At 38.5% G+C, this 27404-nt stretch overlaps 1 protein-coding gene across 1 annotated transcript; it reads left to right on the top strand.

Annotated features, from left to right (window-relative positions):
- The first annotated feature begins 1893 nt into the window (after nucleotides 1-1893).
- Nucleotides 1894-26871, top strand: LOC104599137 (protein YIP4b). Its single transcript, XM_010261529.2, has 4 exons — nucleotides 1894-2032; nucleotides 2281-2847; nucleotides 26066-26140; nucleotides 26239-26871. The coding sequence occupies exons 2-4, from the start codon at nucleotides 2359-2361 to the stop codon at nucleotides 26497-26499; spliced, it is 825 nt and encodes a 274-aa protein (XP_010259831.1). The 5' UTR covers nucleotides 1894-2032; nucleotides 2281-2358; the 3' UTR covers nucleotides 26500-26871.
- Nucleotides 26872-27404: the final 533 nt, after the last annotated feature.

Here is a 27404-nt window from a genome sequence, read left to right as displayed (position 1 = left end):
AGGTTTTTTGAGTCTCTAAACATAGTGGTGATGTTTGATTGATAAAATAGGCTCGGGATGATTAAGATCTATGGCTGACAAGTTTGAACCAATGAGATTTACTGAAATAGAATCTTTATTTGATAAATGGTCAAATGGGGGAATTTTGGGATAAAATTTGGTAGGTTGGCATTTTTGAATGCCCTGAATCTAATGGAAGTGGTGGATCTTTGATTAGATGTATTGATTGATTGATTTAGTTGAGATCATGGTCTTAACTTATGGTTTTCCAATTAATGAAAGAAACCGAAATGGAATCTTACTTTTTCAATGGTCAAACGGAGGTGTTTGGTCATGAAATTTGACATGCTGAGGTTTTTGGTTCTCCGAACACTCAAAATTACCAAATTGTTTGTTTTAGTGGTAAAATAATAAAATTAGGGAATTTCAGATGTTGTTGAAGGTTTGATCAAACACAAACAACAACCTTCATTTATAACAACTAGCTTTTTTTTTTTTTTTTTCTGACAGACAATCAAAAGAAAAGCTAACATGTTCCATGGCATTTGGTTGAAGCATGCATTCTTAGTAAAATCGTAAGAAATCGGTAATGTAGTAACTTTAAAGCATTAAACCCTAAACCTTTAAACCCCAATCGTCAAGAACAAATGGAAAAACTGAAGAAGATTAAGGATTTACAAAAAAAAAATACTACTAAACAAACCAAAATGAAAAATGGCAGATGAGAAAAATAAATAAAAGAGATGCATTGGAGAAGAAAGGCGAGAAAGAGAAGAACATGAGAAATATAAGATGAAAAAAAGAGGAAGTAGAAGCTTTGATGGCTAATAAGATAAAAAAGCTTTCATTTAAAGCTTCTCAAATTTGAGCTTGTTTGATCTTTTTTGGGCATTGTCTTTTTGTCTAGCATATTAGTTGTTGCCAAATGAAAAAAAAAGATGACAAAATGGTCTATTGTGCTTTCGGTGGCCCAATAAGCCATTGAAAAAGACTTGCCAAATGACCCCTTATTGTTTCTTTGCATCTAAAATCTACAAATAGAAGAAGATGAATAATAATAAAGATAGTCAAAACATATGGCTTCAAATAAGTCATATCAGATTCGATTCAAATCCGAATTTGGTCTAACAAGAGTTAGATTCGAATACCTCCCTTGATCCTAACAAATTGAACTAGATTGGTAAAGTCGATCCATTTGGTTAATGAATCGAATTTAGATATACCTTGATCCTATCCGATTCATTAGTTATGAAATATTATGTATTGTATATTATTTATATTATTTATATTATTTATATCACATCATAAAATTTTATTACAATTCTAATTGAATCTGATTCAAATCCAATATCCAATAAGATATTCATATTCAAATTTGAATCATGAAAATTCAACAGATTTTTATCGGATTCGGATTGGTTCGATTTCTCATCCGATTGGATATACCCTTTCCCGAATCCGATTTGATCTGTTTGCACCCATATCAAAACATAGGTGTTTTCGTAATTTTATCGATTTGATCCGAATAAGTGCATTTGCCCATATTCTTTTTCAGATAAAAAATATAATAATCATTATAGCCATAAAAATTTCATGATCAAAAGGGGCATTTTTGTCCCATCCAAGTATTGACAAAGTTAATTTATTCACCTATTCCCTGAACTCCATATAAATCAGAAAAAAAGAATATGGGTTTTGGGTCGATCGAATTCCCAACTTTCTCCCCTCTGAAAATCCTCAAAACGAACTTCCCCTCAATGTAGTTAAATGTATATTGTAGAAGTTTAGGTAGTAAATGGCACATTTGAAAGTTCACCCGTCAAGTGACACTATGCCCGAAGTACAGGTACCTCTATGCAACTTACCCGATCCATTTTATGTTCGCGTCTTCTTCGTCACTCCTGTTTCTAATTCCTGTTTACGTCATTGTCTTCGGTTAAAAGAGCGAAAACAAGAACAAAGTACGAGATATCCATGGTAGAGTAGTCCTTCTTCGAACAAGGAATTTGTCCATCTCCTCCTCCTCTTCCTGGTAATTCAACCTTTCTCTAATCTCTCTTTGTAGGGTTCTTGACTGGTTGTTTATTTCAAATCTCCTCAAAAACTGTATTTCTCTATTCATGCCTTTCTCATCTATTTATTTCAACCTTTCAAATTTTCTCATCTATTCATGCCTTTTCACATTATGTACCTGGATCTGATTTTTATGAGTCTGATCGTGCTTTGTCCAAGATATCTTTATTGCTTATTTATGTTAGATCTCTTTCTCTCTCTCTACAGGTTTCACTAAATTTATTTGGATTGTGGTTGTACTTGGAGACTTTGGGGTTTTAGTTTTGGAGATTTTTGTGGGTGACCATGTCGCACAACGATACTGTACCTCTTCACCCGTCTTCGCAGTCAGACATCGATGAGATCGAGAACCTCATTAACGCCAGCGTTCAGTCCGGGCCCACCACAGTGCTTCCGGCGAGACCTCCGAGCCCTCCCAGAGCTTCCATTCCTGTATCTTCATCTCCGTTTATAACATCCAATATCCAACCGACGTATCAAAAGCCACCTGCTGCTCCTATTCCTGTTCCGCCAGCTTTGCCGACGTCCGATTCGAGTTCCCGCGCGAGTATTTCCAATGGGTTTGGGTCGCTCCCTAATACGCTTACGGAGCCGGTGTGGGACACTGTGAAGAGGGATTTGTCTCGCATTGTCAGCAATCTGAAACTTGTGGTGTTTCCGAATCCGTACCGTGAGGACCCCGGGAAGGCTTTGAGGGATTGGGATCTATGGGGGCCTTTTTTCTTCATCGTCTTTCTTGGCCTTACGCTATCGTGGTCGGCATCTGTTAAGAAGGTGAGTGACTGATTGTTACATCTTAATCTTCTTACACTATTTCTGTAGGTAAGGTGGTATTATTGAGCTTTTCAAATTTGTTTCGTTAGTATTTGTCAGAGAAAGTTGCTTCTTAGGTATGTTTTGTTTCTTCGTTAAATGGACGGAAAATTTTCCAGACTTAAACAATTCAGGTTTCAGTTCTGCCTCCTATATAGTGAGAACTTTGTTTTTACCCCTTTTAATTTGATTTGATGTAAATAACAAGGAAAACAAAGTCTTCAACGCAAAAGAGGTGAAGATGGGCTCAAATATTTCAGCATGAAAAGTTCTGTCCATTTTAACCTAAGTGATTGACGAACTTTACTTAATTGAGGAGCATATTATTATTTATTTATTTATTTGATAGATAATTGAGGAGAATTGAGGAGAATATTATTGCATCTGATTGAAACCTATTCCTGTAATTTATATTTTGCCCTTGATTTCTATAGGATACATTTACACGATTAGATTTGTTTCATCTTATTGCCAGATCAAGTGGTTAGACATTAAATGATTTTAATTTTTTTTTTGATAGAAACCGAAAGGGGCTACACAAGACGGGGGGTAGCACGTCCCCACAAATCAGACATACAAATACAAGCTAAATTCCATGAAGATCACTGCGATTAAATAATTTTAATGTTTCATTGAGGAACCTTCTCTAAATTGTCTTTTCTTTTTTTTTTTTCATCATAATGACACTGAATATATAAAGAATCTTATCGAAGGAAAAATGTAAATGAGCTTTATGATGTAGCATGAAAGTGGGGAATGAAAGTCAACTTTCATATTGTAGGGCTTTAGTGCATTTTCTCATTGTCATGGTCTTTCAAGAGTTCCATGTACACAACTGAACTCAATTCAGTCTTAATTCTAACTATTTGGGGTTGGCTTTTAGTTGTCAAAATCTTACGATTTATGCCATAATTGATAATTCATATCAGAACCCCAAGTATTTTGGTTCAAATCTTATGTCTGATATTTTTCTTAAAAAATCTTACAATTACTGTTTAATTCATGAATTTTATGATTTATACATTTCAATCTATCAAATAAATTCAATTACAGTTAAGTTATCTACTTTCCATTCTTTGGTTTTTTTAGTTCCTTTTTTTTTCATGGGACACTTGTTTTAAAACCCTTGCTAGAATAAGGTTTACAAATTATTTAAGAACCATTTAGCAAACTTATTGAGTTATTTTCTATCATGTGTTGGTTAAAGAACCATTCTATGTGGGTTAACTTATTAATTGACTTTTAAGCTGTGTTTGGTTTGAAGGGAAAGGTAGGGAAAGGAAGGGGAGGGTAGGGAAACCTGTACAAACCTTGTGTAGCAATGCTGATCTTTCATATAGAATTTTCTTTTTGGTCTTATTGGTATATGCTGATCATACAACACATCGAATGCACTTCTTGACTTCAACCATCCTATTTTAATTCTATGAGCAATATCCTCTTTAATTTCTCCGGCTCCCTTATTATGGATGATTGACTAGGGTATTGAAAGTGGTTGGCTTGGGGTATCTCAAGATCATCAATCTTAATTGCACCATCGCTGTTTTGAGTTTTTTTGCTAGAATTGTAATACATATATTCCTATTAAGTGGTTAGGGGAGAAAGATGGGGGCTTTTGCCGACCCATAAGATCTTGCTGAAGGTTCTAGCATGACATGATGCAAACATGTGGAAACAGTGGCAAGTTAGCAAGGGTTCAGATTGGAGCGAAACAAGTGGAAGAGTTAAATGATAACCTGAAGATCTTGAATGCTTGCCTTATTGGTAGGTCCATTGGGTGCGATGTGAAGAAGTGATTGAAGCTTGGGCAAAGTTGGAATGGGGGGAAGAAAGATTTGTAGGTGTTAGCAATTTGGCTGGGGGTTTGTTCCTATTTATGTTTCAGAGCAAGGAAGATGCAAAGTGGGTGATGGATTCAGAAAATGAAAAACAAGAGAGATTGAGTTGAGGTTATGCTAGTGGTTTCTAGTGGTAGGGGCAGTTTGTGATGGTAGGAAGAGAAGGGTGGTATGAGTAGAAAAGTGCTGAAATAAAAAATCTGTAAAAGAAAAGAATATTTCTTGTAGAAGAAGAGAAGAAAGGAGAAAAGGAAGAGAAGAGATTTGGGAGAGAAAAGAGAGCAATAATGCTGGCACAACAATGTTAGGTATAGAAACATCACTATCAGGGGAAATAATAGGCTCAGGCTCAAGGGAAATACCTGAGTTGTATTAGTCGAACCTAGGATCTTAGATGGACTGACAGAGAGTGGTGCAGGTTCTTCTATCTGAGCATGTGTGGAGTCAACCCTCTTTTGGTGGCGTTGATAAACCTGTGAGACTAGCTGTAATGGTCAAGTAGTGGGATTGTAGTTGTTGATGGTGGAATAGGTGGTTTAGATGAAGGAATAAATGACACCGGAAGAGGGACAAGTTGTGAGTTCTCCTCCCCAAAACGTTCCCCTTGAGGAGAACCACCCAAGAAAAAGAAAGTAGACTCATAAAAGGTAACATCCATAGTGACAAACCTGCTCCCTGACACTGGATCATAACAACAATACCCATTTTGGTTTTGAGTATACCCAAGGACAAGGAAAACACATTTCTTGGCCTTAGGATCCAATTTCTTGTGATGAGGACCAAGAATTTGAACAAAGGAGACACACCCAAAGACTTTCAAAGGTATATGAAATATCTCCCCATCTAGAAAAAGCAAGCTGATAGGTGCCTTAAACCTCAAATTGCATGAAGGGACACGATTAATCAAATACACGGCTGTGAGACCGGAAGAGGGACAAGTTGTGAGTTCTCCTCCCCAAAACATTCCCCTTGAGGAGAACCACCCAAGAAAAATAAAATAGACTCAAAAAGGGTAACATCCATAGTGACAAACTTGCTCCCTGACACTGGATCATAACAACAATACCCATTTTGGTTTTGAGTATACCCAAGGACAAGGAAAACACATTTCTTGGCCTTAGGATCCAATTTCTTGTGATGAGGACTAAGAATGTGAACAAAGGAGACACACCCAAAGACTTTCAAAGGTATATGAAATATCTCCCCATCTAGAAAAAGCAAGCTGATAGGTGCCTTAAACCTCAAAGTGCATGAAGGAACATGATTAATCAAATACACGGCTATGAGAACTACATCTCCCCCAAAACGGATAGGAATTGAGGCACACACCATAAGGCACCTTGCCACCCCCACAATATGCCTATTCTTCCTCTCTGTTACCCCATTCTGTTGCGGTGTGTATGCACAATTACTCTGATGAATCACACCATGCTCCAAAAAGTATGATGACAAGTCCTTATCAAAGTATTCTCTAGCATTATCTGATTTGAAGACTTTAGTTTTCACTCCATATTGTGTGAGAACCATTTCATAGAACTGTCGCACCAAAATGGGTACTTCATCACGTGATCTTATTAGATATATGCAGGAATACCGTGTATGATCATCCCACAAACAAGAGAAAACAATGATAACCACCCATGGAAGAAATGTGGCAAGGACCCCATACATCAGTATGAACAATATCAAAAGCAAAGGAACTTCTTTTATTACTTGGTTTAAAAGAATGTCTACAATGCTTTCCTAATTGACAACTTTCACTTTCCAAACTAGACAACCGAATAGACTCAAACAACTTTGGAAACAAAAACCTCAATGAAATGAAAGAAAGAGGACCCAAATGATTGTCTGAGCATAATCTGACTCACTAACTCTGATTCACTACTACTGCTACTAACATGATGACTTTGATGTCTCGGAATCTCATCCAGAAGGTAGACTCCATTCACCTCAAGACTACTCCCAATCATCCTCTTTGATTCCAGATCCTGCAAAACACAATTAATAGGAAGAAAGGTCACTTAACAGTTCAAATTTTTTATTAGAGAGTTTATTGAAAGAAGATTAGTGTGGAGTTTAGGGACATGTAAGACAGAGGATAAAGTAATGTCATTAGTCACTCTAACTATCCCTTTCTCAGCAATGGGAATATGTGAACCATTTACTGTAGAGACTATCTCTACCAGAGCACAACTAGTAAAAACTAAAGAGGGTAGATATATTGGTCATGTTCTCAGATGCTCCTGATTCTATAATCCAGGGAGGTCCCTCCTTACCCGAGGTGGATACATGATTTGCAACTGCATATGAACTACCTGTATGAGCAAAGGAAGTATTGTTGGCTCCTGCGCTGTTCTGTCCATTTAAAGAACTAGAACTAGCTAAATCCTTTTTATTCATAAGCTGTCCATACTTTTCAAATTCAGTTCTCACTGTTGCTACTACAATGGACTCCAAATCAACCTGGGAGAGGGGTCCTGAAGGGTCTCTTGTAATTGCCACATTTGCATTTCCCTTATTGTTCTTGATCCGAGCTTGTACAAGATGAGGGTAAACCTTCCAACAGGTGTCTCAGGTATGCTTAGTCTTCTTGCAATAGTCACACACCAAGTCCTTCTTGTCCTCTTTCCTAGCCTCACTACTCCCCTTGTCCTTAAGGGTCTCTTGTATTTGCCACATTTGCATTTCTCTTATTTTTCTTGATCCGAGCTGGTATGAGATGAGGGTAAACCTTCCAACAGGTGTCTCTGGTATGCTTAGTCTTGCAATAGTCACACACCAAGTCCTTCTTGTCCTCTTTCCTAGCCTCACTACTCCCCTTGTCTCATTTTGGCTTAGATTTAATTGTACTAACCATAGCTGACTGATCAATCCCAAGTTGTCTCAACATAACATTCCTCCTGCTCTCCTCCCCAGAGGCAAAGGCATAAGCTTAAGAAAGAGTCACACTTTCTCTAGAAAGGAGATGTTGCCTGGCAATGTTGAATTCAGGGTTCATCCTAGCCAAGAACTCAAAAACCCTATTCTTTTCTACCAACCCCTGATAGATTGCTGCATCCTTCATACTCTCCCAAACCATAGTTTTTAAGTGGTCGATCTCCTGCCAAAGAGTTTTTAGCATAGAGAAATAGGTGGCAAGAAATAGAAGCCCCCAAAAAAACAAAAAAAGAAAATCAAAACTTAAATGTCTTTACATCTTTTTATTGTTTTATTTTTACTACACACATGTGGAGTGACATGTGGGTAACTAGATGAGAGATAAGTAGGAGAACAAAGATTAACATGAAAAGGAAAACATAAATAAAAAATAGGAAAAAGCCCCAATTTAGGTTGTGTTTGGTACATTTTGTTTCTGGGAATAGGTTTCAGTCACACCATCCCAAATCTCCCTTGCAGTATTAGCCCACAAAAATTTTTTACCAATGTGAGGTAACATAGAGTTACACAACCATGCCATCACCATGTAATTCTCTTGTACCCACCAGGAGGGATTTGTATAAGGTTTCTTCTCCTCCCAGTGATGTACCTAGTTTCCCATGAGCACCAATGGCCTTCTTGGCTGATTGTGCCCATTCTAGATAATTTGTACCATCAAACTTCATTGTAGTAATAATTCCAGACCCAAAAATATCACTACTACCTCCAACACCTAGATCCATGTTATTGGTGGACTTCTTCTCGGTACTCCAACTCTCCATTTTACTTCAAACAATTCAAAAACAAAAAATAATTAGGTAGAGAGCCTCCAAGATCAAATCAATCTCACACACAATAGTAGAATTTTTTGTAATAAAAGCTAAAAGTCCTGAAGATATCATTCAGAGAGCTGTGAGCAAACAGATTTTTTGGATATTTGTATCTGAGGAATTCAACAGTCTGAACTTGTCTTCTTTCTCTTTCTCTAATTCCTGGTGGAGAGTGTAACTGCTGTGGTTTTCAAGCTGCCCTTCTGGGCCTGAACCCAACTTGTATGTTTTTTTTTTTTTTTGAGTTGAATAAAATTATTTTACCTTTTCCAAAGAAAAAAGAAAATTAGGTAGAGAGCCTCCAAGATCAAATCAATCTCACACACAAAGGTAACAAACCTTTCTGAAAGAAGAAAATCCTATCCGAAGAGAAATCTATCTCCTTCCACTGTCTCTCATTGGAGAGAAAAGTGAATCAACCACTCTAGAAGGCCCAAAAAATTCCAGAAACCTAACCGCCCTCTATAGAATACCTAGAGAAGTTCAACAATACCTAAGCGCCCAAGATCATAACAAAATTGAAGAGTCCAACTTGACTAGGACTCTTCCCCGCACTCTAGTTCTTTCTGATTTTGATGCCAAAACATAGATCACCCCCTGATGACTAGATCACACCAAAAAATCCAAGAATTGGGCAATCTGAAGTAGATCGATCAGCCCTTTATCTCCTCATGCAATCGGCTGATCTAGGACTGCATGGAAAAAACTCCAAGAAACCCTAGCCGAGCTTTGATACCAAGTAGAAAAGTGCTGAAATAAAAAAATTGTAAATGAAAAGAATATTTCTTGTAGAAGAAGAGAAGAAAGGAGAAAAGGAAGAGAAGAGATTTGAGAGAGAAGAGAGCAATAGTGCTGGCCGCCTCTTCACTATTATTTATAGTCTAAAATAATAAAGAGTACAAAGACCAATATGCCCTTATAGGGCTTCTAACACATAAAACAATTAAAATAACTTCTCAAAAAGGACCCAACAAGAGTGCTATGGTCCCCAATTCCAATCTAAATGATAAATAATAAAAAACTACCACTATAGACTACACAATGTCTAAAACCTTAATAGTATGGATAGGTGTGGTGGGAACTCCGTTGCATGCCTGGGGTTAGATGGCTTTCAAAATCATCGGAGACACGTTTGGAAAATTCCTAAACATTGATGGAAGGAATGGAAATTGGGAGAAGATTGATTTTGCAAGACTATTAGTGGAAATCGAAGACCTGGAAAAATTTCCAAGTTCTATGGAGTTGTTATTTCCAAGGAAAACTTACAACTTGTGTATGTTCCTAGAAGGAGAAGAACTAACGTTCTAGAGGGTGAAGAAATTCTCTACCCCACCTGAGTTTGGATCAAGATCCAGGAAGGTGGCAAAGACAACAGGATAACTGGAGACCTTCTCCTACGGTGAGATCCCTGTTGAGAAGATGAAAGGTCGTCATGAGGTTGAAGATGATGGAACTCAAAGGGTGGGGGGTAAATAAGTAAATTTGAATTTAGGGGATGGAATTATTTTATTTAATGAAGGCCACATAGATGACCTAATGAAGGAGAGAGGAAGAGTAAGAGTTTGGGGGTTGCTCAATGGAGGAATACTTTAGTTCCTTTCTAGATATTGGAGGGATTAATATGCTATGTGGGGTCCACATTATTGAGAAAAAGTGGGGTAGCTCCTTTTTCTAAATCGAGCAGATAAAGTTAGAGGCTTTGGTAAAAAACCTGGGACCTTTGTTCTCATCTGGTTTTAAGAAGTTTGGAAAAGCGAGAAGGAGAAGAGGTGTGAGTGCTGTTCGGAAAGGGTTAGGGTCGAACTTGATCTGGTGATCACCAGATTTGCAAGCTCTAATCAACCGAAAAATGGGTTGGAAAATTGCAGAGGCTAATGAGTATATTTTTGCTTAGCCTTCAAATACCAGGTTGCTGGTTGTGAGTTGGGATGGAGGTGTTGAGGTAGAGGGAGATGTTTCTCAAGTTATGGAGGTGGAGGGGGAGGTGGCTGGTCTTGAGGATGGGATGGAGAGAGATAGTTTTGGAGGGAAAAGAAGAGAAGGTGGTAGGGAGTGGTGGGGGGTAGATTGTGGCCTGTGGTGGTGCTCTGGAGCCTGGGAGTGACAACATGGATTTGGATAAGTCCGAGTCACCTGAAAAATGGGATGAATCTTCAATTGCTGAAGTGTTTGTTGGAAAGATGGGTGTCAATTTGGGTTGTAGGAGGAAGGAGTTGGAGAGTCCTAGTTGCTGAAGTGTTGGCTACAATGAAGATAAGAATTTCAAACAAGACCCACATTGTGCATGTCATCAAGGTTTTTTCATGCCTTAAAGACGGTTTAATTGGGGCAGGTCCAACTAATCAACTTAAAAAGGTTTAAAAGAGACGAAGTCTTAATTCAAAAGCTCAGAGAGCTGTGTTCCTTGGTAAGGAAAGCTAGGTCGTTGAAAGTAAACTAAATCTCTCGGTGATCCCTTTGGAGTAGGAACCAATTAATATAGTAAAGGGGCTGAGGAAATTAGAAAGGAAGGTGAGAAGGTGGAAGGGGAGGTGGTGTCAAAGGAAGAGGTGAAAAGAGGAGGAAGGGCTCTTGAGGAATTAGAAAGGAGGAGGAAGGATGAGAGTCTTTCAAAAGCATTTAGAGGGGATTGGAGAGAAATTTGGAATGAGGAAGTAGGGGAGGAAGAATCAATTCTTGTTGAGGAATAAATCTTCTTGTTGGTGTTTAGGCAGCAATGCCGCTTCTGATGTTTTTAATTGTTCTCATTGAGATGTTTGTGTGGCTGTTTTCTTTGCGTTTTGAGCTGTTTGGTCATGTGGTTGAGTTGTAGTTGTTTTTGTGGTGCCATCATGGCATTGTTCCTTGTTCTCTTTTTAATTTAAATTTTCTTTTTACTTATCAAAAAAAAAAATCTTAATCCTACTTATCTTTAAAACTTTTGATTCTGAAGCATCTTCCCATTGTTCTAGCATTGCATTCAATTCCTTATCAACCAAAAGTGTACACCTACTTGAAGTCTCTTTCTTTCCCAAAACCAATCAAATGACTTCTCTAGGGACCCTATTATTTGCTTTTTTTTAAGTCAATAAATTCCAAGTGGACATCTGTCCTTTGCTCCCAAAACTTGTCCATTATTTTTTTTTAAAGATAAAGAAAAATTTTACTAAACAAAAAGAGAGATACAAGGAAAGGTGATAAGCATTCACTTGAGGGGGAAAGAAAACAACCAAGAAACATCCATCAAAGGTGAAACAAAACCAGTCAGTCCAAACCAACCCAACATGGCCAACCCCTTAAAACCAAAACCCTTACAAAAAATACACATAAACAATACAAAAAGAAGGCTGAAAACAACCCTGATTGACAAAGCACAAAGGTCGACGCCCTTACAAGATCCCAAGCACCCACATCTATCACCCAACAAAAGACCCAAAAACACAAACTCAATCCCTAATGGACTCTGACTCAATTCGTCTTGTTGTTCGAAGTTTGGATGCAAACTTCTTTTTGTCTTCCGATTACATTTTTGTGTTTTCTTACTATCTTGTTAGGCCCAATGCCAAATGGAGCTCCTTTTATCCTTTCAAATACCTTTGATGCTGCAATCTGCTATTGGCTTTTTTCTATTCTTCTGAGTTCCACATCTTCTGGCTGTGTTTAAAGTTCCCATAGCTTCTTTCAATTTTCCAGCAAGTTTCTGGCCTCTATCCAACCCCCCTTCCAATTCTTCTTCCTTTTCTTTGATTCCATTCTCACATCCTCCAATTGGCTCTTTCATCACATGAAGTACCAAATTACTTGAGTTATAGTCAACCACCAGCTCCTCTTTGTTCTCCCCATTTCTTTATTCCATAGGCCTAAATGCTTCCTTCGCAAACTCCTCCCCACCTAAGAACAAAACCAGAATTCTGCTGACTTCCACTTCCTTATTTATCACTTTTTCAATATTACAATTCTTCTCTATCTTATGAACTTAATCTATAATTGGGTCATCCTTAGTTTCCTCCCCAAAGTTGTCTCCTAAATCCACTATTCTATCTCGGTGAATGGAACTGTGGTGGACTTCTTCCCCGCCTCGAGAGGAATAAGACAAGGAGACCCACTATCCCCTTTTCTTTTCACTTTGATTGCAGATGTCCTTGGGAGAGTAGGAAGGGAGGATGTACCACTTACACATCTGCAGTTTGCAGATGACACAATATTGTTTTGTGAAGGTGGGGACATAAATTGGATCTGGAATTTAAAATTGGCAATACAACTTTTTAGTAGGTGTCTAATCTCAAGGTGAACTTTGATAAGAGCAGTATGGTGGGTGTGAATTTGAAGGAGGGGGAGCTAAGTGAATATGCAACTGTGTTAAGTTGTGCAATCTCGGATTGACCTTTGATTTACTTAGGCCTCCCCTTAGGAGATAATCCTAAGAAGGAAAGCTTTTGGAACCCGACATTGGGGAGATTTGAGAAAAGGTTTGCTTCTTGGAGGAAAAGTTATCTTTTCTTGGGGGGGGGGGGGGAGGGGGGGAGAGTCACTTTGATTAGGTCTACCCTAGATAACCTACCTATTTATTTTGTGCCAGTGTTTAAGATCCCCACAAAGGTTTCTAACATTTTGGAAAAATTAATGAGGGATTTCTTATGGGAGCCAGGAGAGGAAAAGAGGGACCATAGGGTGAGTTAGGAGGTGGTAACTAGATGTAAAAAGCTAGGAGGTCTTGGGATTGGGATATTAGGAAAAGGAACATGGCATTGTTGGTTAAATGGTTATGGCGGTTTCCATTGGAAAGAGACAAATTGTGGACAAAGACTGTGGCTAGCATACATGGGCTGGAAGGCAATGGTTGGGAACTTGGAATTATGGCAAGGGCTACAGTTGCCTCTCTTTGGAAAGCCATTCATGATTTGCTTCCAGTTTTCTCCCCTTGGATTAGGTATGGGTTGGGGACATTGGGTTAGGGACTCACCTTTGATGGGACCAATTTCCCTCTTTGTATTCTCTTTCAGATTTGAAAAATGAACCCATCTCATCCTTCTTAAGCCCTTCAGAATCTCTTCTGGTTTTGGGTGGAACCTAGGCCTGAGAAGGGCAATTAGTGATACAGACTTGGGCTGCATCTTGTCTCTGTTAGCCATCCTTGAAAATGTCTTCTTGGACCCTAATAAGGAGGACACCAGACTTTGGACCCCTTCCTCCTCAGGTACCTTCTCTTGTGCTTTGTTTTTTGAGACATTAATTCTGGCTTCTGATCCTATTGGGTTGTCCTTCCCGGTTAAAGAAATTTGGAGTAAGCCCATTCCTCCTCGGGTTGGTAGTTTTTGTTGGGAAACTTTCCTGGAAAGAATTAATACAAATGACCTCACCTACTTCAGAAAAAGAGACCCAATTCTTGTTTACTTCCTAATAGGTGTTCTCTCTGTAAAGCTGATGGGGAAACTGGTTACCACATTATGGTTACTTCTTCAATTGCTAAAACAGTATGGGAGTGGGCTTTCTCCCTCTTTGGGTGTATTTGGAATCCCCCTGTGAGCGTCCAAAGCTTGTTCTCTTCATTTTTTAGATGGCTGAAGAAGAGAGGGAAGATTATGTGGAGAAGCATTAGGGCAGCAGTGTGTTGGTCCCTATGGGAAGAAAGAAACTCACGAATCTTTTCAGACAAGGAAAGAACCCTGGAAAACTTATTAGATCTAATACTATTAAGGGTAGCCCACTGGCTGAAAACTATGGAGCTGTTCTCAGGTTATTCTGTGGCTGATTTGGTAAGAAATAGGAAAGAGATAGCTATCTCTGCCCTATGTAAGAGGACTCTTAGCCCCTCTTGGTCTCATCCATCCTCTGGATTCATAAAACTGAATTTTGATGGTAGTTACTTAAGGAATCCAGGGCTTTCTGGGATTGGGGAAGTGTTCAGGAATGAGGATGGGGTTATTACTGCCATGTTCTCAGGCCCAATTGGAGGAGGCTCTCTTAGGAATGAGATTCTTGCAGCCCTGGAAGGTCATCCAAAGAGCAAGAGATTTGAAGATCAGATGTTTGGTCCTTGAAGGTGACTCAGAAGTGGTGATTAAGATGGCTAAAGGAAGAATACAGTGGTTTGTGGAGTTATAACAATGAGAAGAAAAAATTCAAATGGCTGAGTAGGGATATTGTAATGCAATACAGCTGGGTGAAGAGGACTGCTAACTCACTTGCTGATGGGTTAGCCAAGCAAGGGGTGAATAGGGAATCTATATTTTGGGATAATTTTTTACTTTCTTCCAATGTATTCTGTTGGTGGGGAGTTAAGACATTTTACCTCCCCCCTTTTGTACTTAAAGTTTCACATAGTTTCACATCATTAATAAAGTTTCTTGTTACTGATAAAAAAAAGTTCTATATATTTTCCTTTTATAAGTATTAACCCCACCCCAACTCTTCTTTCCTACACCCTCGTTTCCCCCTCCCTCATTCCCTGCTTCTTTCTCCCCTTCTTTCTCCTCTACAAGTCTACAACGCCATTATCCCCTTTCCTCCTCTGTTCCCTCCTAACTCTTCCTCTTTTATTTCCTTCGTCCCTTCAACCCCACTTATCAACGATCTCCCTCTCTTCCTCAACTCTAGCTTCATCTCTTTCCGGCACAGTCCTAATTGCCTTTTCAGTCTTCTCTTCCTCTGTCACTTCTTTTTGTTCCTCCAAATCTTCTACCTCTGTTTTTTCCAACACTTCATCCATTCTGTTGGATCCTTCCTGAAAATCCTCTCCGTTCCCCTCTTTTTCCTGTTGAAAGTCATTGCCTACAAAGTCTGCTTGTGTCTTTTCCTTTCTCTTCATCAGATCTCTTTTCTTCCTTGTCAATCTTGTCTGTGTTTGTACGGTTCTTCATTAATTTCTTTTTCCTCAACCTCTTTCGACCTTCAGACTGTTGCAACACTTTTGGAGAAGATGATAGACCACAACAATTGTCTCCTGTCATGCTCTTTGAGACCCGGCTCATGTGACTACTTAAAAAGTCACATGAATCGGATCTTGCTAATAGACCCTCCTTTTGGTTCAATCCTATTTGACCCAGGTTTAACCTGGTTGGTCAAAGAAAATTTTTTGCCTTCCATTTACATCTGTACTTTGACCTTGCCCCTGAGCCCTGATCAGACCGAGCTCCCTCCTAACCAGTTCAGCGAATGAGGGACCAACCATTAAGTTCTTTTTAATTCCAAAAAAAAATTGAAAATTTCCTTAATTTCCAATGCATCCATTCGAATTTTGGGGCTTGACTGTTTGGCTTCCACCAAGGGTGCAGAGAGTGCTCTTCTAACCTCATCATCCTTTCTTCTTCCTCCACGTAGACTCACCTTGGCCAACTCAGCATCATCTTCCTCCTTGCGACATGGTGCTAGAGCCACCTCTACGTCTGTTGTCAGCCATATCTTCCTCCACAATCCATCAACACAGAGAGCCAAAGATCTTGGAATATCCTCCTGTTTCACACCGATGATCCTAACTCTCACCACATGCAGATCACTTGTATCAAAACTTTCAAGGATTCCACCCATGGTTCCAATGGTCCTTGTAAGCATCGTTCCATTCCACAAGTTGAAAGGAAGCCCCAACGTTTTCACCGTCAATATTTTTTCTGCAATTTCAACGTCATTGCAATTGCGACAACCTGTCCTTCCTCTGTTTCTACTGAAGCTAGTTCAACCTCTGTAATACCCACATCCATAACCACCCTTATCTCACTGAAAGAAGCCACCATTACTTCAGAGTTTATTTTTAATTTTTCTACTATTTTTTTTTTCACTACAGAGTTCCAATCCTGTACCTTCTTTCCAGCTAATAATATGAGCCTCTGTTCACCTCTTTTTTCACCTCAAATCCTAATCTATGTAATTTTGCTGAGTTGCTAATTGCTATCTCTGGCAGGCTCAGATTATCATCATTTGAATCAATTTCTTTCTTTTCTGACACTGATACACTTTTTCAAGTCAATGTTTTCTTTCTCCTCTTTCGCCACCTTTAAGCCTCCCCACTTTTCTCCTTGTTTCAGTTAGAAGAATGATGTCTTGGAGTTTGTCTGCAAACCCCCTTCAGCCAGCAAACGTCATTCCTTCCAGTAGGCATATCAATTGTTTTTTTTCCCAAAGGATTCTAAGACCTCTATGAATCATCCTCTTAGTTGGGATTTCCTTGGGATTTCACTCTGGTTATTTAGTAATATAATTTTTTATCCATGTATTACATCTAACTTGTAACTTGAACTGCTAAGCTAGTTACCCCATTAGTTTCTTTTTTCTTTTATATTTTTATTGTCAAGGTTGTGATTTCTTCCATCACTATTCAGTTCCAAGGGGCTTTTATTCACGATAGGCAATTTACCCATGTATTACATCTAACTTGTAACTTGAACTGCTAAGCTAGTTACCCCATTAGTTTCTTTTTTCTTTTATATTTTTATTGTCAAGGTTGTGATTTCTTCCATCACTATTCAGTTCCAAGGGGCTTTTATTCACGATAGACAAATTGTAATTGAACTTCGGTAGCAAATGAATATGTGGAGGAAAAAAAGATCTGGAGGCAAAGGGTAGTGTTTAAACTGGATGTTGAGAAAGCTTACGATTTACTGGATTGGTCTTTTTTAATAGAGGTTATGTGTGGTTTTGGGAAAAAATGGTTTTCACTATGAGTTTTCATTCTAATTGCAGACGTGCTTAGTAGATTGATGTCAAAAGCTGATAGTGATAGGGAGGCTTTGATTAGGGGTTGGGGGGTTTGTCATATTTTGATATATTAACAAAATGTTCAGTTAATAATAAAAAATTAGGGATTGGGGAGTTGGAGGAATAATGTTGTGGTTACCTTTAGTTTGTTGACAGTGTAATAATTTTTTTGTGATGCTAATAATCTAGATAGGTGAGGAGAGTGAATTGATGCTGAGCTGTTTGAAAGGATGTCAATTGTCAAACGAATTAGGTGCGGTTATTGATGTCCTTGGGTGCTCAACCAGTGTTTGGCCTATGAACTAATTAGGTCTTCCTTTGGGAGGCAATTTGGATAGTAGTTTCTAGACTCCTGTCTTAGAAAGATAAGGGAAAAGACTAGCACCTTTTCAGATCATGGGGAACAATTGCAAGTACTGCATCTAGAAGATCTGTTGTAAATGAATTCTGGTCCCCTCTGGATGCTGGGTGGAAGAAACTAAATTTTGATGGCAGCTGTTTGGGAAATCCGGGCCCATTAGGCATTGGTGGAGTAATAAGGGGAGAGAATGGAAATATGTTAGCCATGTTCTCAGGTCAGCATGGTGATGTGGTGAGCTCAGAAATGAAGGCAGCAGTAAATGGTGTTGAAAAAGCTAATGAAATGGGGATTAACAGGTTGATTATTGAAGGGGACTCAGGGAGGGAATAATTTGACAGCTAAGGAATGAGCTCAGGCGCTTCAAGCAGGCTTCTAAAGACATGGTGATTCAAATAGGATGGATTAGAAGGTCAGCTAACAGCATGGCTGATGGTCTAGCTAAGCAAGGAGTTCAAAGACAATCTATGTTCTGGGCTATGTTGTGGTTAGTTGGATTTTCTTTTTGCTTACCTTTGGGGCTGTGTTGTAATTAAAGGAATTGTCCTTTGGGCTATGATTGGGGCTGTGATGTAATTAGTGGGATACTTTGGACTTCTTGTCCGCCCACAACTTCTTTGTACATGATTTTTTAATTAATGAATATTTTCTGTGTTGCTGATAAACAAAATCACTATGTCTCCTTAGGTGGAAGAATAACTTTTGATTAAGTTCATGTTGGCCAACCTCAATGTTTTGGGTGTGGAAACAAGTTGCTAATCAATTAGAAAATTAATGAGAAATTTCTTGTGGGAGCCAGGGAAGGGAAAGAAAGATCATCTAGTGAAGTGGGTAGTAGTTTGTGGGAGTAAGAATCAAGGTGGTTTGGGGGGTAGAGAATACTATGTCTAAGAATTTAGCTTTGCTAGGTAAATGGCTGTGGAGAATGCCTAAGGAAAAATTATGGCACAAGGTGGTGGTAGCAAATGTACATGGGATGATGCCAAGTGGCTGGGATGTTGGTATATCTCATTGGACTACGGCTTCCCCATGGAAAGCTATTCTTGCTATTCTTCCACAATCCCTTAGCTAGGTGTGATGTTTATTTGGGGAATAAAATCTCATTTTGGGAAGACCACTAAGTGGGTGAGTTGCCTCTAAAATGTGCTTCTCTGATTCTTTATTCTATTTCACATTTCAAGAAAGAACCTATTTCAAAATTCTACTGTGATTGATGGGATTTGAGCTTAAGAAGAGGTTTGAGGGAGGCTGAATGTTTTCTTGTTGTTGAGTTATTGCAAATTCTTGATAAAGTTGTGTTGGATCTCTCCAAGCCTGATGGGAGGATTTAGACACCCACCCCTAAGGGAGTCTTATCTTGTGCTTCTTTTTTAGGGTTCTTGCTTCTCCAAATAGCTTTCCCCCTTTCCCTATTCATGAAGTTTGGTGTAAGCTTGTCTCCCTAAAACTTGAGGCGTTTTGTTGGGAGGTTTAACATGGAATGATTAATACTTTGGACATATTGTCAAAAAGTAGGGATGCTTGTTTATTTCCAAATTAGTGCATACTTTGTAAAGATAATGGTGAAATTGGTTACCACCTTCTCATTACTTGTTCATTTATTACCTTTATCTGGGAATGGTTTTCTTTTCCTCTTTTTTGGTTGCAGGTGGGCTTTTCCTATGAGCTTGGTCATTTTTCTGTTAGAGTCAGATTGTGAAGAGGGAAGAGAGAAAGAAAGAGGAGATGGGTGTGTCTAGTGAGAGCAACATCCAAGAAAAGAGACTTTATATTAATAAATGAAAGGACTATTCTACCCTCTCATAAAGAATAAAATACAAGTAATGTACAAAGAAGAAATAAGTGTACAAGAAATGTAAAAAGACAATCCCTCATCACTTCTACACTCTCCCTCAAATTGATGCCGAGGAACAAGCATCAATTTGTCTATAAGAAAAGAATGCTTGGCTCTAGTCAATTTGTATAGGTTTTCCTACCTTTCCCTACCTTTTCCTTCAAACCTAACATAGTCTTAGGGAATTTAATTCGTTTATGGGAAGACATTTGGTTTGGTAACCGGCCTTTAAAGGAGTTTCCCTCTTTGTATTCTATCTCTTTGTATAAAAATGAGGTGATCTCCAATTTTCTTGTCCTTCTTTACCTTTGAGTCTTAATTGGGATCTTGGGTTCCGGCGGGGATTAAGGGATGAGGAGGCTATTTGTTTGTTAGAGCTTCTAATTCTCCTTGATAAAGTTTGCTTAGAGGCTTCTAATCCTAATAGAAGAATTTGGTGCCCAAGTCCTAAAGGTCTTTTTTCTTGTGCTTCCTTTTTTAAAGCTCTTTGCCAATGCCCCTCCTCTTTGCCCTTGGAAAGAAATTTGGTTTCAGCCAATTTCCCTAAAATTAAGGCTTTTTGTTGGGAAGTGGCTCTTGGGAAAATTAACACTCTGGATACATTGCAAAAGAAAAGACCTTCTTTGTTTATTTCCCTGAGTTGGTGCTCTTTATGTAAATCTGATGGTGAATCTTGCTTTCACTTACTAATTTCCTGCTCATTTGCTAAAGAAATTTGGGGTTGGTTTTTCTCCTTGTTTGGGTGCAGGTGGAATATGCCAACAGAGATTAAAATGCTGTTTGATCCATCAACCTTTGGTTTGCCGAAGAGAAGGGGAAGAATGATGTGGAGGTGCACCAAAGCAACAATGATCTGGACATTATGGGAAGAAAGAAACACAAGAATCTTCCAAGAGAAGGAAAGAAATAAACAACAAATTATGGAGTGTGTAGTGACTAGGGTTATACATTGGCTACAAACATTGGACCTTTTCAAATCTTTCTCCTTTGATGGTATCTGGAGGAATTGGAGCTTCGTAGCTTTTAGTGCAGTACAGAAAATTAAAACAAGGATGGTTTGGACACCTCCCATTGAAGATTGGCTGAAACTAAACTTTGATGGGAGCAGTCAAGGAAACCTAGGTCCATCTGGCATAGGAGGGGCTGTAAGAGACAAAGAAGGAAATTTAAGAGACATTTTTTCAGGACCAATGAGAAATGGTGACACTTTAAATGCAGAAGGGGACTCCAAGGTGGTAGTGGGTTGGCTAAAAGACTCAAATTCAGTGATTTTGTGTTACAGAAATGAAATGAAGAAACTCAATTGGCTAACACAATAAATGATTTTAACTATACAATGGGTGGGAAGGGAGGCCAATGCATTGGCTGATACTCTAGCTAAGCAAGGGATAACTAGGGATCAGATATACTAGGCACATATGTAAATCTGTTTTATACTGAGATGGCTTGTAACAGATGTTATCCTTTGATTTTAATGAAAAATGATGAAATTTATTTATTAAAAAAATCTGGGTACAGAGGTATAAACTGAGAGATCCAACCTTGCCTAATAGGTAAAAGAAATGAACTAGTCACAAGAAAACCACTTATCAAACAAGACATTTGTTCATTCAAGCCAGGCAAGTACTAACAGTATGTAGAGCAGATCTGTGCGACCCAGAAAAACAAAGTATTGTGCAGATCCAGCGGCTGTTGAGAGGGAGACAAAAAGAAAACTGAATCTGGTTTGCAGTTTCTAGGAACTGCCAGATTAGGGCTGATCAAAACAGCCCTAGGCAACTGTACGAGTAGGAAAACAGTTTGAACTGTTGAAGATCAGAATATTGTCTGTTTTGATGTTTGGAAGTAAGTCAGGTCGTGACCTGCTCTGATACCATGTCAGAGTTAGATTATGAAGAGGGAAGAGAGAAAGAAAGAGGAGACAATCTGTGTGGGCATGTCTAGTGGGAGCAGCACCCAAGAAAAGAGACTTCATATTAATAAAATGAAAGGTTATTCTGCCCTATCATAAAGAATAAAAGACAAGTAATGCACAAAGAAGAAATATGTGTACAAGAAATATGAAAAGACAGAACTATCCCTCATTGCTTCTACATATTTGAGGTTGGAACCTTTAAATGACCAAGGAGAAAAGAGAATAATGTGGAGATGTACCAGGGCTGCTGTGTTATGAACAGTATAGGAAGAAAGTAATGCAAGAAAATTCAAGGAAGAAGAAAGAAGCATGGAAACACTTGGAGTGTGTCATGACAAGAGTGATTCATTGGTAAAATCTATGGACCTGTTCTCGCCATATTCATATGATGATTTGAGAAGGAAATGTGGGGTAGTGGCTGCATTGTCAATGGAAGAGTAAAATTCAAAAAGAATGGGAACCACCTGAAGATAGTTTCATAAAACTAAATTTTGATTGAGGCAGTTTTGGTAAGCTAGGCCCCTCGAGGGTTGAAGGGGTGTTTAGTGACAAAGATCATAATATATTAGTTTTGTTCTTGGGTTCTGTTGGTTTAGGGGATGTACAAGAGCTGAATTGTTTGGTGTCCTATGTTGAGTACAAAAGGCAAAAGCGGTGAACTTTGAGAGGGTGGTTATTAAAGGGCACTCTCAAGTGGTGGTTGGTTGGGTGAAAGATGAGAAGAAAGCAGTATCGAACTAACATATTACGGTCAGGTGTCGAAAGATTTTGCTAGCATGGAAGGGGGGGGGGGTGTTATTTGGAATAGGTGTAAAGAAAGGCTTTAAGAGGTGCAAAGAGATCCTTGATCAGGCCACTGAAGATGCTGAATGGGTGAGGAGTTATGTTGCTACATGGTGGTCCTTTTGTTTGCTTGTTTGGGGTTTTGTGTCTTTGGTGTTAGGTTGGTTTTGGGGTTTGATTCGAGTCTTTGTTAGTCCTCTTTTTTCTTTGGTTTGGTGTGTTCTTTTGGTATAGTTGTTTAGGTGGCGATATTGGGGTCTTGAAGTTGGGTTTTCACTGATTGTTGAGATGCTTAGTTTTTCTTTTCTTCGCGGTGATTTCTTGTCACCTTCCTCGTACCCTTCTTTTTCTTTTAATAAATTCTATTTTAATTACAATTACTACAATTACAAAAGAAAATGGCTAACATGGGAGATGACAATAAGAATACATTGGGCACCAAGGTCTGCTAATGGTTTGGCTGATTCATTAGCCTCTAAGAATGCCTTATCGCCTAGGTGTTGCCTTGACAACTATGGGTCAAGGCAAGTCAGGTTTACCATTTAACCCAAGGTGCAGCCCCAAAAGGCATGCACAAAGGCATGCACTTTGGTGTGTGCCTTTTGTAAGTTTGCTTTTTGGTCACTTTTTTTGATAGAAATTTTTGGTCACCTTTTTATGCATTCTTATGTATTTCATAACTTTGTAATGGTCTATTGATTTCAAAATTACCTTTTATTGGTGTTTATGCACCAGTACTGGTCTATTAACTTGGCTTTAACAGGAACCTTGGAGAATCTGAAATTCCTAGTGTGTCGAAGTTGTTTGGCTTGCTGAATTTAGTGTTTTTGGGAGAAGGTGGCTCGGATTCTAGGGTTTGGGGCATTCATTCTGATGGGTTATTTTCTTGTATATCTTTCTTTAATTCCTTGGTAGCCACCTCCCCTTCTCCTTTCCCAATCAAGGAAGTTTGGTGCTTTCCCATTTCCCTAAAATCAGTTCTTTCTGTTGGGAAGTGTTTCATGGTTGTATTAATACCTTTGACTTGCTACAAAGAAAAGGACCAATTTGGTGTTTGTCCCCCAACTGGTGTGTCCTGTGTAAGTTAAATGGTGATATTGCATTCCATCTTCTAGTCTCTTGTCCTTTTGTTAGCTTTATTTGGAAGTGGTTCGCTTCCATGCAGACGGTCTTCTCCTAACAGGTTGGAAGGTTTGTTTAGCTCTATTTGCTTTAGTTGCACTAAAAGGAGGGATGGGATCTTGGGGAGGTGTACTACAGCAATGGTGCTTTGGACTGTTTGGGAGTAAAAAAATGCAAGAATTTTTTTTGATAAATAAAATTCATTAGAAGCAAAGAAACACAATAATAGTTGAAGAAAGAGAAAGAAGCAAGGAAGCCTTGGTAGGAATCAAAACTTTGAGAGTGGCACACTGGGCAAAAAGCCTGAAATTGTTTTCAAATTTCAAGGTTGAAGACTTTTTCAGGGCTTGGGATGTTATTGCCTTCCTCTAGAAGACAGGAATCTGCTGAGAAGTGGTCACCCCCAATAGGCGTATGGAAGAATCTGAATTTTTTGATAAATAAAATTCATTAAATTTCATTAGAAGCAAAGAAATGCAAGAATACTTGAAGAAAGAGAAAGAAGCAAGGAAGCCTTGGTAGAAATCAAAACTTTGAGAGTGGCACACTGGGCAAAAAGCTTGAAACTGTTTTCAGGTTGAAGGCTTTTTCAGGGCTTGGGATGTTATTGCCTTCATCTAGAAGACAGAAATCTGCTGAGAAGTGGTTACCCCCAATAGGTGGATGGAAGAAACTGAATTTTGATGGGAGTTGTTTGGGTAATCCAGGCTCCTCAGGCATGGGTGGCATTAGGGATGAAGAAGGAAACATCATTGCTTTATACTTGGTTCCTTCTGAACAAGGTGATGTGGCAAGATCAGAACTTTTGGCTGCAGTATATGGGGTCGAAAAGGCAAAAGAGTTGGGCATTAATAGACTGATCATTGAGGGAGGCTTGGAAACTGTTGTGAAATGGTTAAAGAAGGGGAGAGGGTGACATGGCATTTGAGGAATGAATTGAGGCGATTTAAATGGCTATCAAAGCACATGACAATCCGAGTCAAATGGGTGAGGAGAACAGCCAACAGCTTGGCAGATGGTCTAACTAAGCAAGGGGTACAAAGAATTCATCTGTATTGGGTTCAATTGTAATTCTTGGGTTGGGTCAGCTTCTCTAAAGCTGTCTATTTTTTTCACCACCTCTTGTTGGAACTGTGCTTTCTTATTAATGAAACCATTTTTGTGTTGCTGATAAAAAAAAATTAATGGTCTATTAACAATTGATCTCTAATCCCCTAGGGCCACGACTTGGGTGGGGCCTAACTCAAGCTTTTTCATAGGTTGGGCCTGAGCTTTTAGGCTCTAGTCTAGGTGTTGGCCAGAAAACTTGGGCCTGACCTAAACTCAGGTTAGGCTTGGGCTGAGGTCTTGGATCCTGAGCCTGGCCTGACCCAACTTGAGCCCACCTGAATGAATATATGTATGTATGCATATTATTCATTTTATTTATAGAAAAGCATCTTTTCCTAATTATATTTGTGCATGCATATATGCATAAAATATGTATTTATGCATTTATTAATGACATTTGTACATATTTTCAGTTCACTCATAAATTGAGCCATAAAATCCAATAAAAGATGGTTATACAGAATATGTTCAAAAAGTCTTCATATTAATGACATTCTTTCAAACCTGACCAACCCACCCAGGCCCAATCAAGCCCAACATGAATTGTGTTGGCTTAAGCTTGGGTTGGTAATTTCGGGCTTGTCCTCAGGTTGAGCCAGGCCTGAGGCCAAAGTTTGAATCTTTGACCTGAGTTGCACCCTCAGCCCAGCCCAACCCACCTAAGTTGCGGCCCTATGATCCCTAACCTTAAAGTAGAATGAACAACCAAAATCATAAAATCAACCCCCTTATTCCCAGGTCACAAGGTAACAGGTTTTTGCTCAAAGGCATGTTAGGGGTTAACCCAAGCCGGTATTATGAGTGATGGGTTGAACGGTTTGGCCAGATAGGTCAAGAATTGGTTGAAAACACCGTGTGTAAAGGCCCTAACTCCTAGAACTAGAAATGCAAGGCAACATCAACTAGCTACTTTAAGTAATGCAACAAGGCTATAGACAGTCATGTTTAGAGTTTCACATGCTTGAATAGTTGAGTGCTTGAAGTGCTTTGGTATGATCTAAATTTGCTTGCTTTCTCTTTACTTTGAATTTGTTTTATATGTCATGTTTATGCATTTTGATTTGAGCAAACAAGCTTTTTTAAAACCTTTAATTTATTTTAAAATACAAGTTTCAAAAAATTTTATGTATTAATGTTTTTCATTTATCTTTTTTTTTTTTTTTTTTTTTTTAATTTGTGCCTTGCTTTGTTTCAGGTGAGCACATCTTGCTTTGTCCTCGCTTTTAAAATACTGATCTCAATAGGATATCTTACAAAAAAAAAAGAAAATTTCTAGATTCTTTTAATTTTAAGTGCAATTCATCATCATATCATATCAGCCTTATCCAAAACTATATGGGTTGGCTGTATTAAACCTGTTTTGCCATTCTATTCTGTTTAATGCCATATCCATTGGAATTGTAAGTGCAACTAATATGTTGATTTCTTATGTTAAGAACTTGTGATAGATTTTTTTTTCCTATTTTTTTTTTCTGTTCATTAATTTTCTCCCTGATTGTTGTTCCTGGTCCACTTCCCATTTGGCGTAGGGTATGTGAATCTTCTGATTGGTCCATCTATGGCATTTTTATTTTGAGAAATGATGAATAAAATCCAGCTTTCAATGAAAATGAAAGTTTGGACTCATCTCATATTGTATCTTGTACTTGTGCATGTGTTGTACAAAAAAAACCATGTAAGACTTGTTTTCTTCATGTTATTTTTTGATTTATGAAATAAATAGCAGAGAAAATTTTGCAGTACAAGATTATTTAGCAAGTTCATGACTGAACATTTTTGTTTTGCTCATTGTCCATTTTCCAGTCTGAGGTTTTTGCAGTTGCATTTGCACTTCTTGCAGCTGGTGCTATAATTCTAACGTTGAATGTCCTACTCTTGGTAAATTCTCTCCCCTCCCTGCTTCCTCTTTCCTGGTTTGTGTTATCTGTGGCACACAAAATTGGTATTGAAGACTTTTACATGGTTTATTGTTATAGGGTGGGCAGATAATCTTCTTTCAGAGTCTCAGTCTTCTTGGTTACTGCCTCTTCCCTCTTGATATTGGAGCGCTGATATGCATGTTGAAAGACAATGTGATTATAAAGGTTATTGTGGTGTGTGTGACATTGGCATGGAGCTCCTGGGCTGCTTATCCTTTCATGAGTTCAGCCGTTAACCCAAGAAGAAAAGCCCTTGCACTCTACCCAGTCTTCCTCATGTATGTATCTGTTGGTTTTCTGATCATTGCCATTGATTAAGTCATCAAGAATCAATATTGATCTTAATAGTCGATGAAGCTCAAACGCAGGTACAGGCATTTCACATGCTAGTTATTATATTTCATGTGTGATCTCATGCTCTCTTATTTTTGACCAACTTAGTGTTTGAGACTCCCAACTATGATCTACATAGTTTGCATAGTTTGTATAAGCTGGTTTTCACATGGAATTCTCTCTCTCTCTCTCTCTCTCTCTCTCTCTCTCCCAAACTGTTTTATAACGAGGAATTGAAGGGCTTATTTTGGGTTTTGGTGAAATAAATTGCCTGCATGACTTTCTGGCATAAAGCAGCAGTATTATCTTTTTAGGATAGGTATGTGGCACTAATAGAATTGTTTCTTATTCCTACTATCCGTTATGGTGTCATTGTTGGTTAGTAGATGATAAAAGGAGAATTTGTACAGAATCTTGAAAAGGCACAATGCAACATCAAGTCATTCATGTAATATCTTTCACAATTCACACTATATTTGTGATCACAAGGGCTGCCATATTGAGCCATGGATTTCCGAATACACGAACTCCTTTATATTTATAGAAATGCGTAAAGATAACATCTACTGCCAGGAGTGTACTTAGATTGCATGCTTAACAAACAAGTCTCACCACCATACTACTCTACAACAAGATGTTTTAACAAAAGCAAAGGTTCACATTTCACATAAATTATTAAAATGTGTTTCTTATGTTTTTTATACCTTAATAGTTATTTAAACCTTAGACATGGTGTTATTGATGTATTAGTGGGATGTATAGGTTTCTCTAGTGTATCCATGCATATCCTAATGATTCCACCATGTCCATGTTACCTAAGCATATCCCGACATGTATGTTAAAATTGTCTATTTGATACAACCCTGATAAGGCCCAGTCCAGTGAGAGTA

Source organism: Nelumbo nucifera, chromosome 2, assembly GCF_055504915.1.
Source record: "Nelumbo nucifera cultivar China Antique chromosome 2, China Antique-T2T, whole genome shotgun sequence".
Lineage (NCBI taxonomy): Eukaryota > Viridiplantae > Streptophyta > Magnoliopsida > Proteales > Nelumbonaceae > Nelumbo > Nelumbo nucifera.
Note: the sequence above shows the minus strand (reverse complement) of the source record. Positions and strands in the feature narration are given on the sequence as shown.

Coding starts and splice junctions, on each gene's coding strand:
- LOC104599137 (XM_010261529.2), top strand. CDS start 2,359: ATGTCGCACAACGATACTGTACCTCTTCACCCGTCTTCGCAGTCAGAC. Junction 2,848..26,065: donor GGTCGGCATCTGTTAAGAAG/GTGAGTGACTGA, acceptor TCCATTTTCCAG/TCTGAGGTTTTTGCAGTTGC. Junction 26,141..26,238: donor CGTTGAATGTCCTACTCTTG/GTAAATTCTCTC, acceptor TTATTGTTATAG/GGTGGGCAGATAATCTTCTT.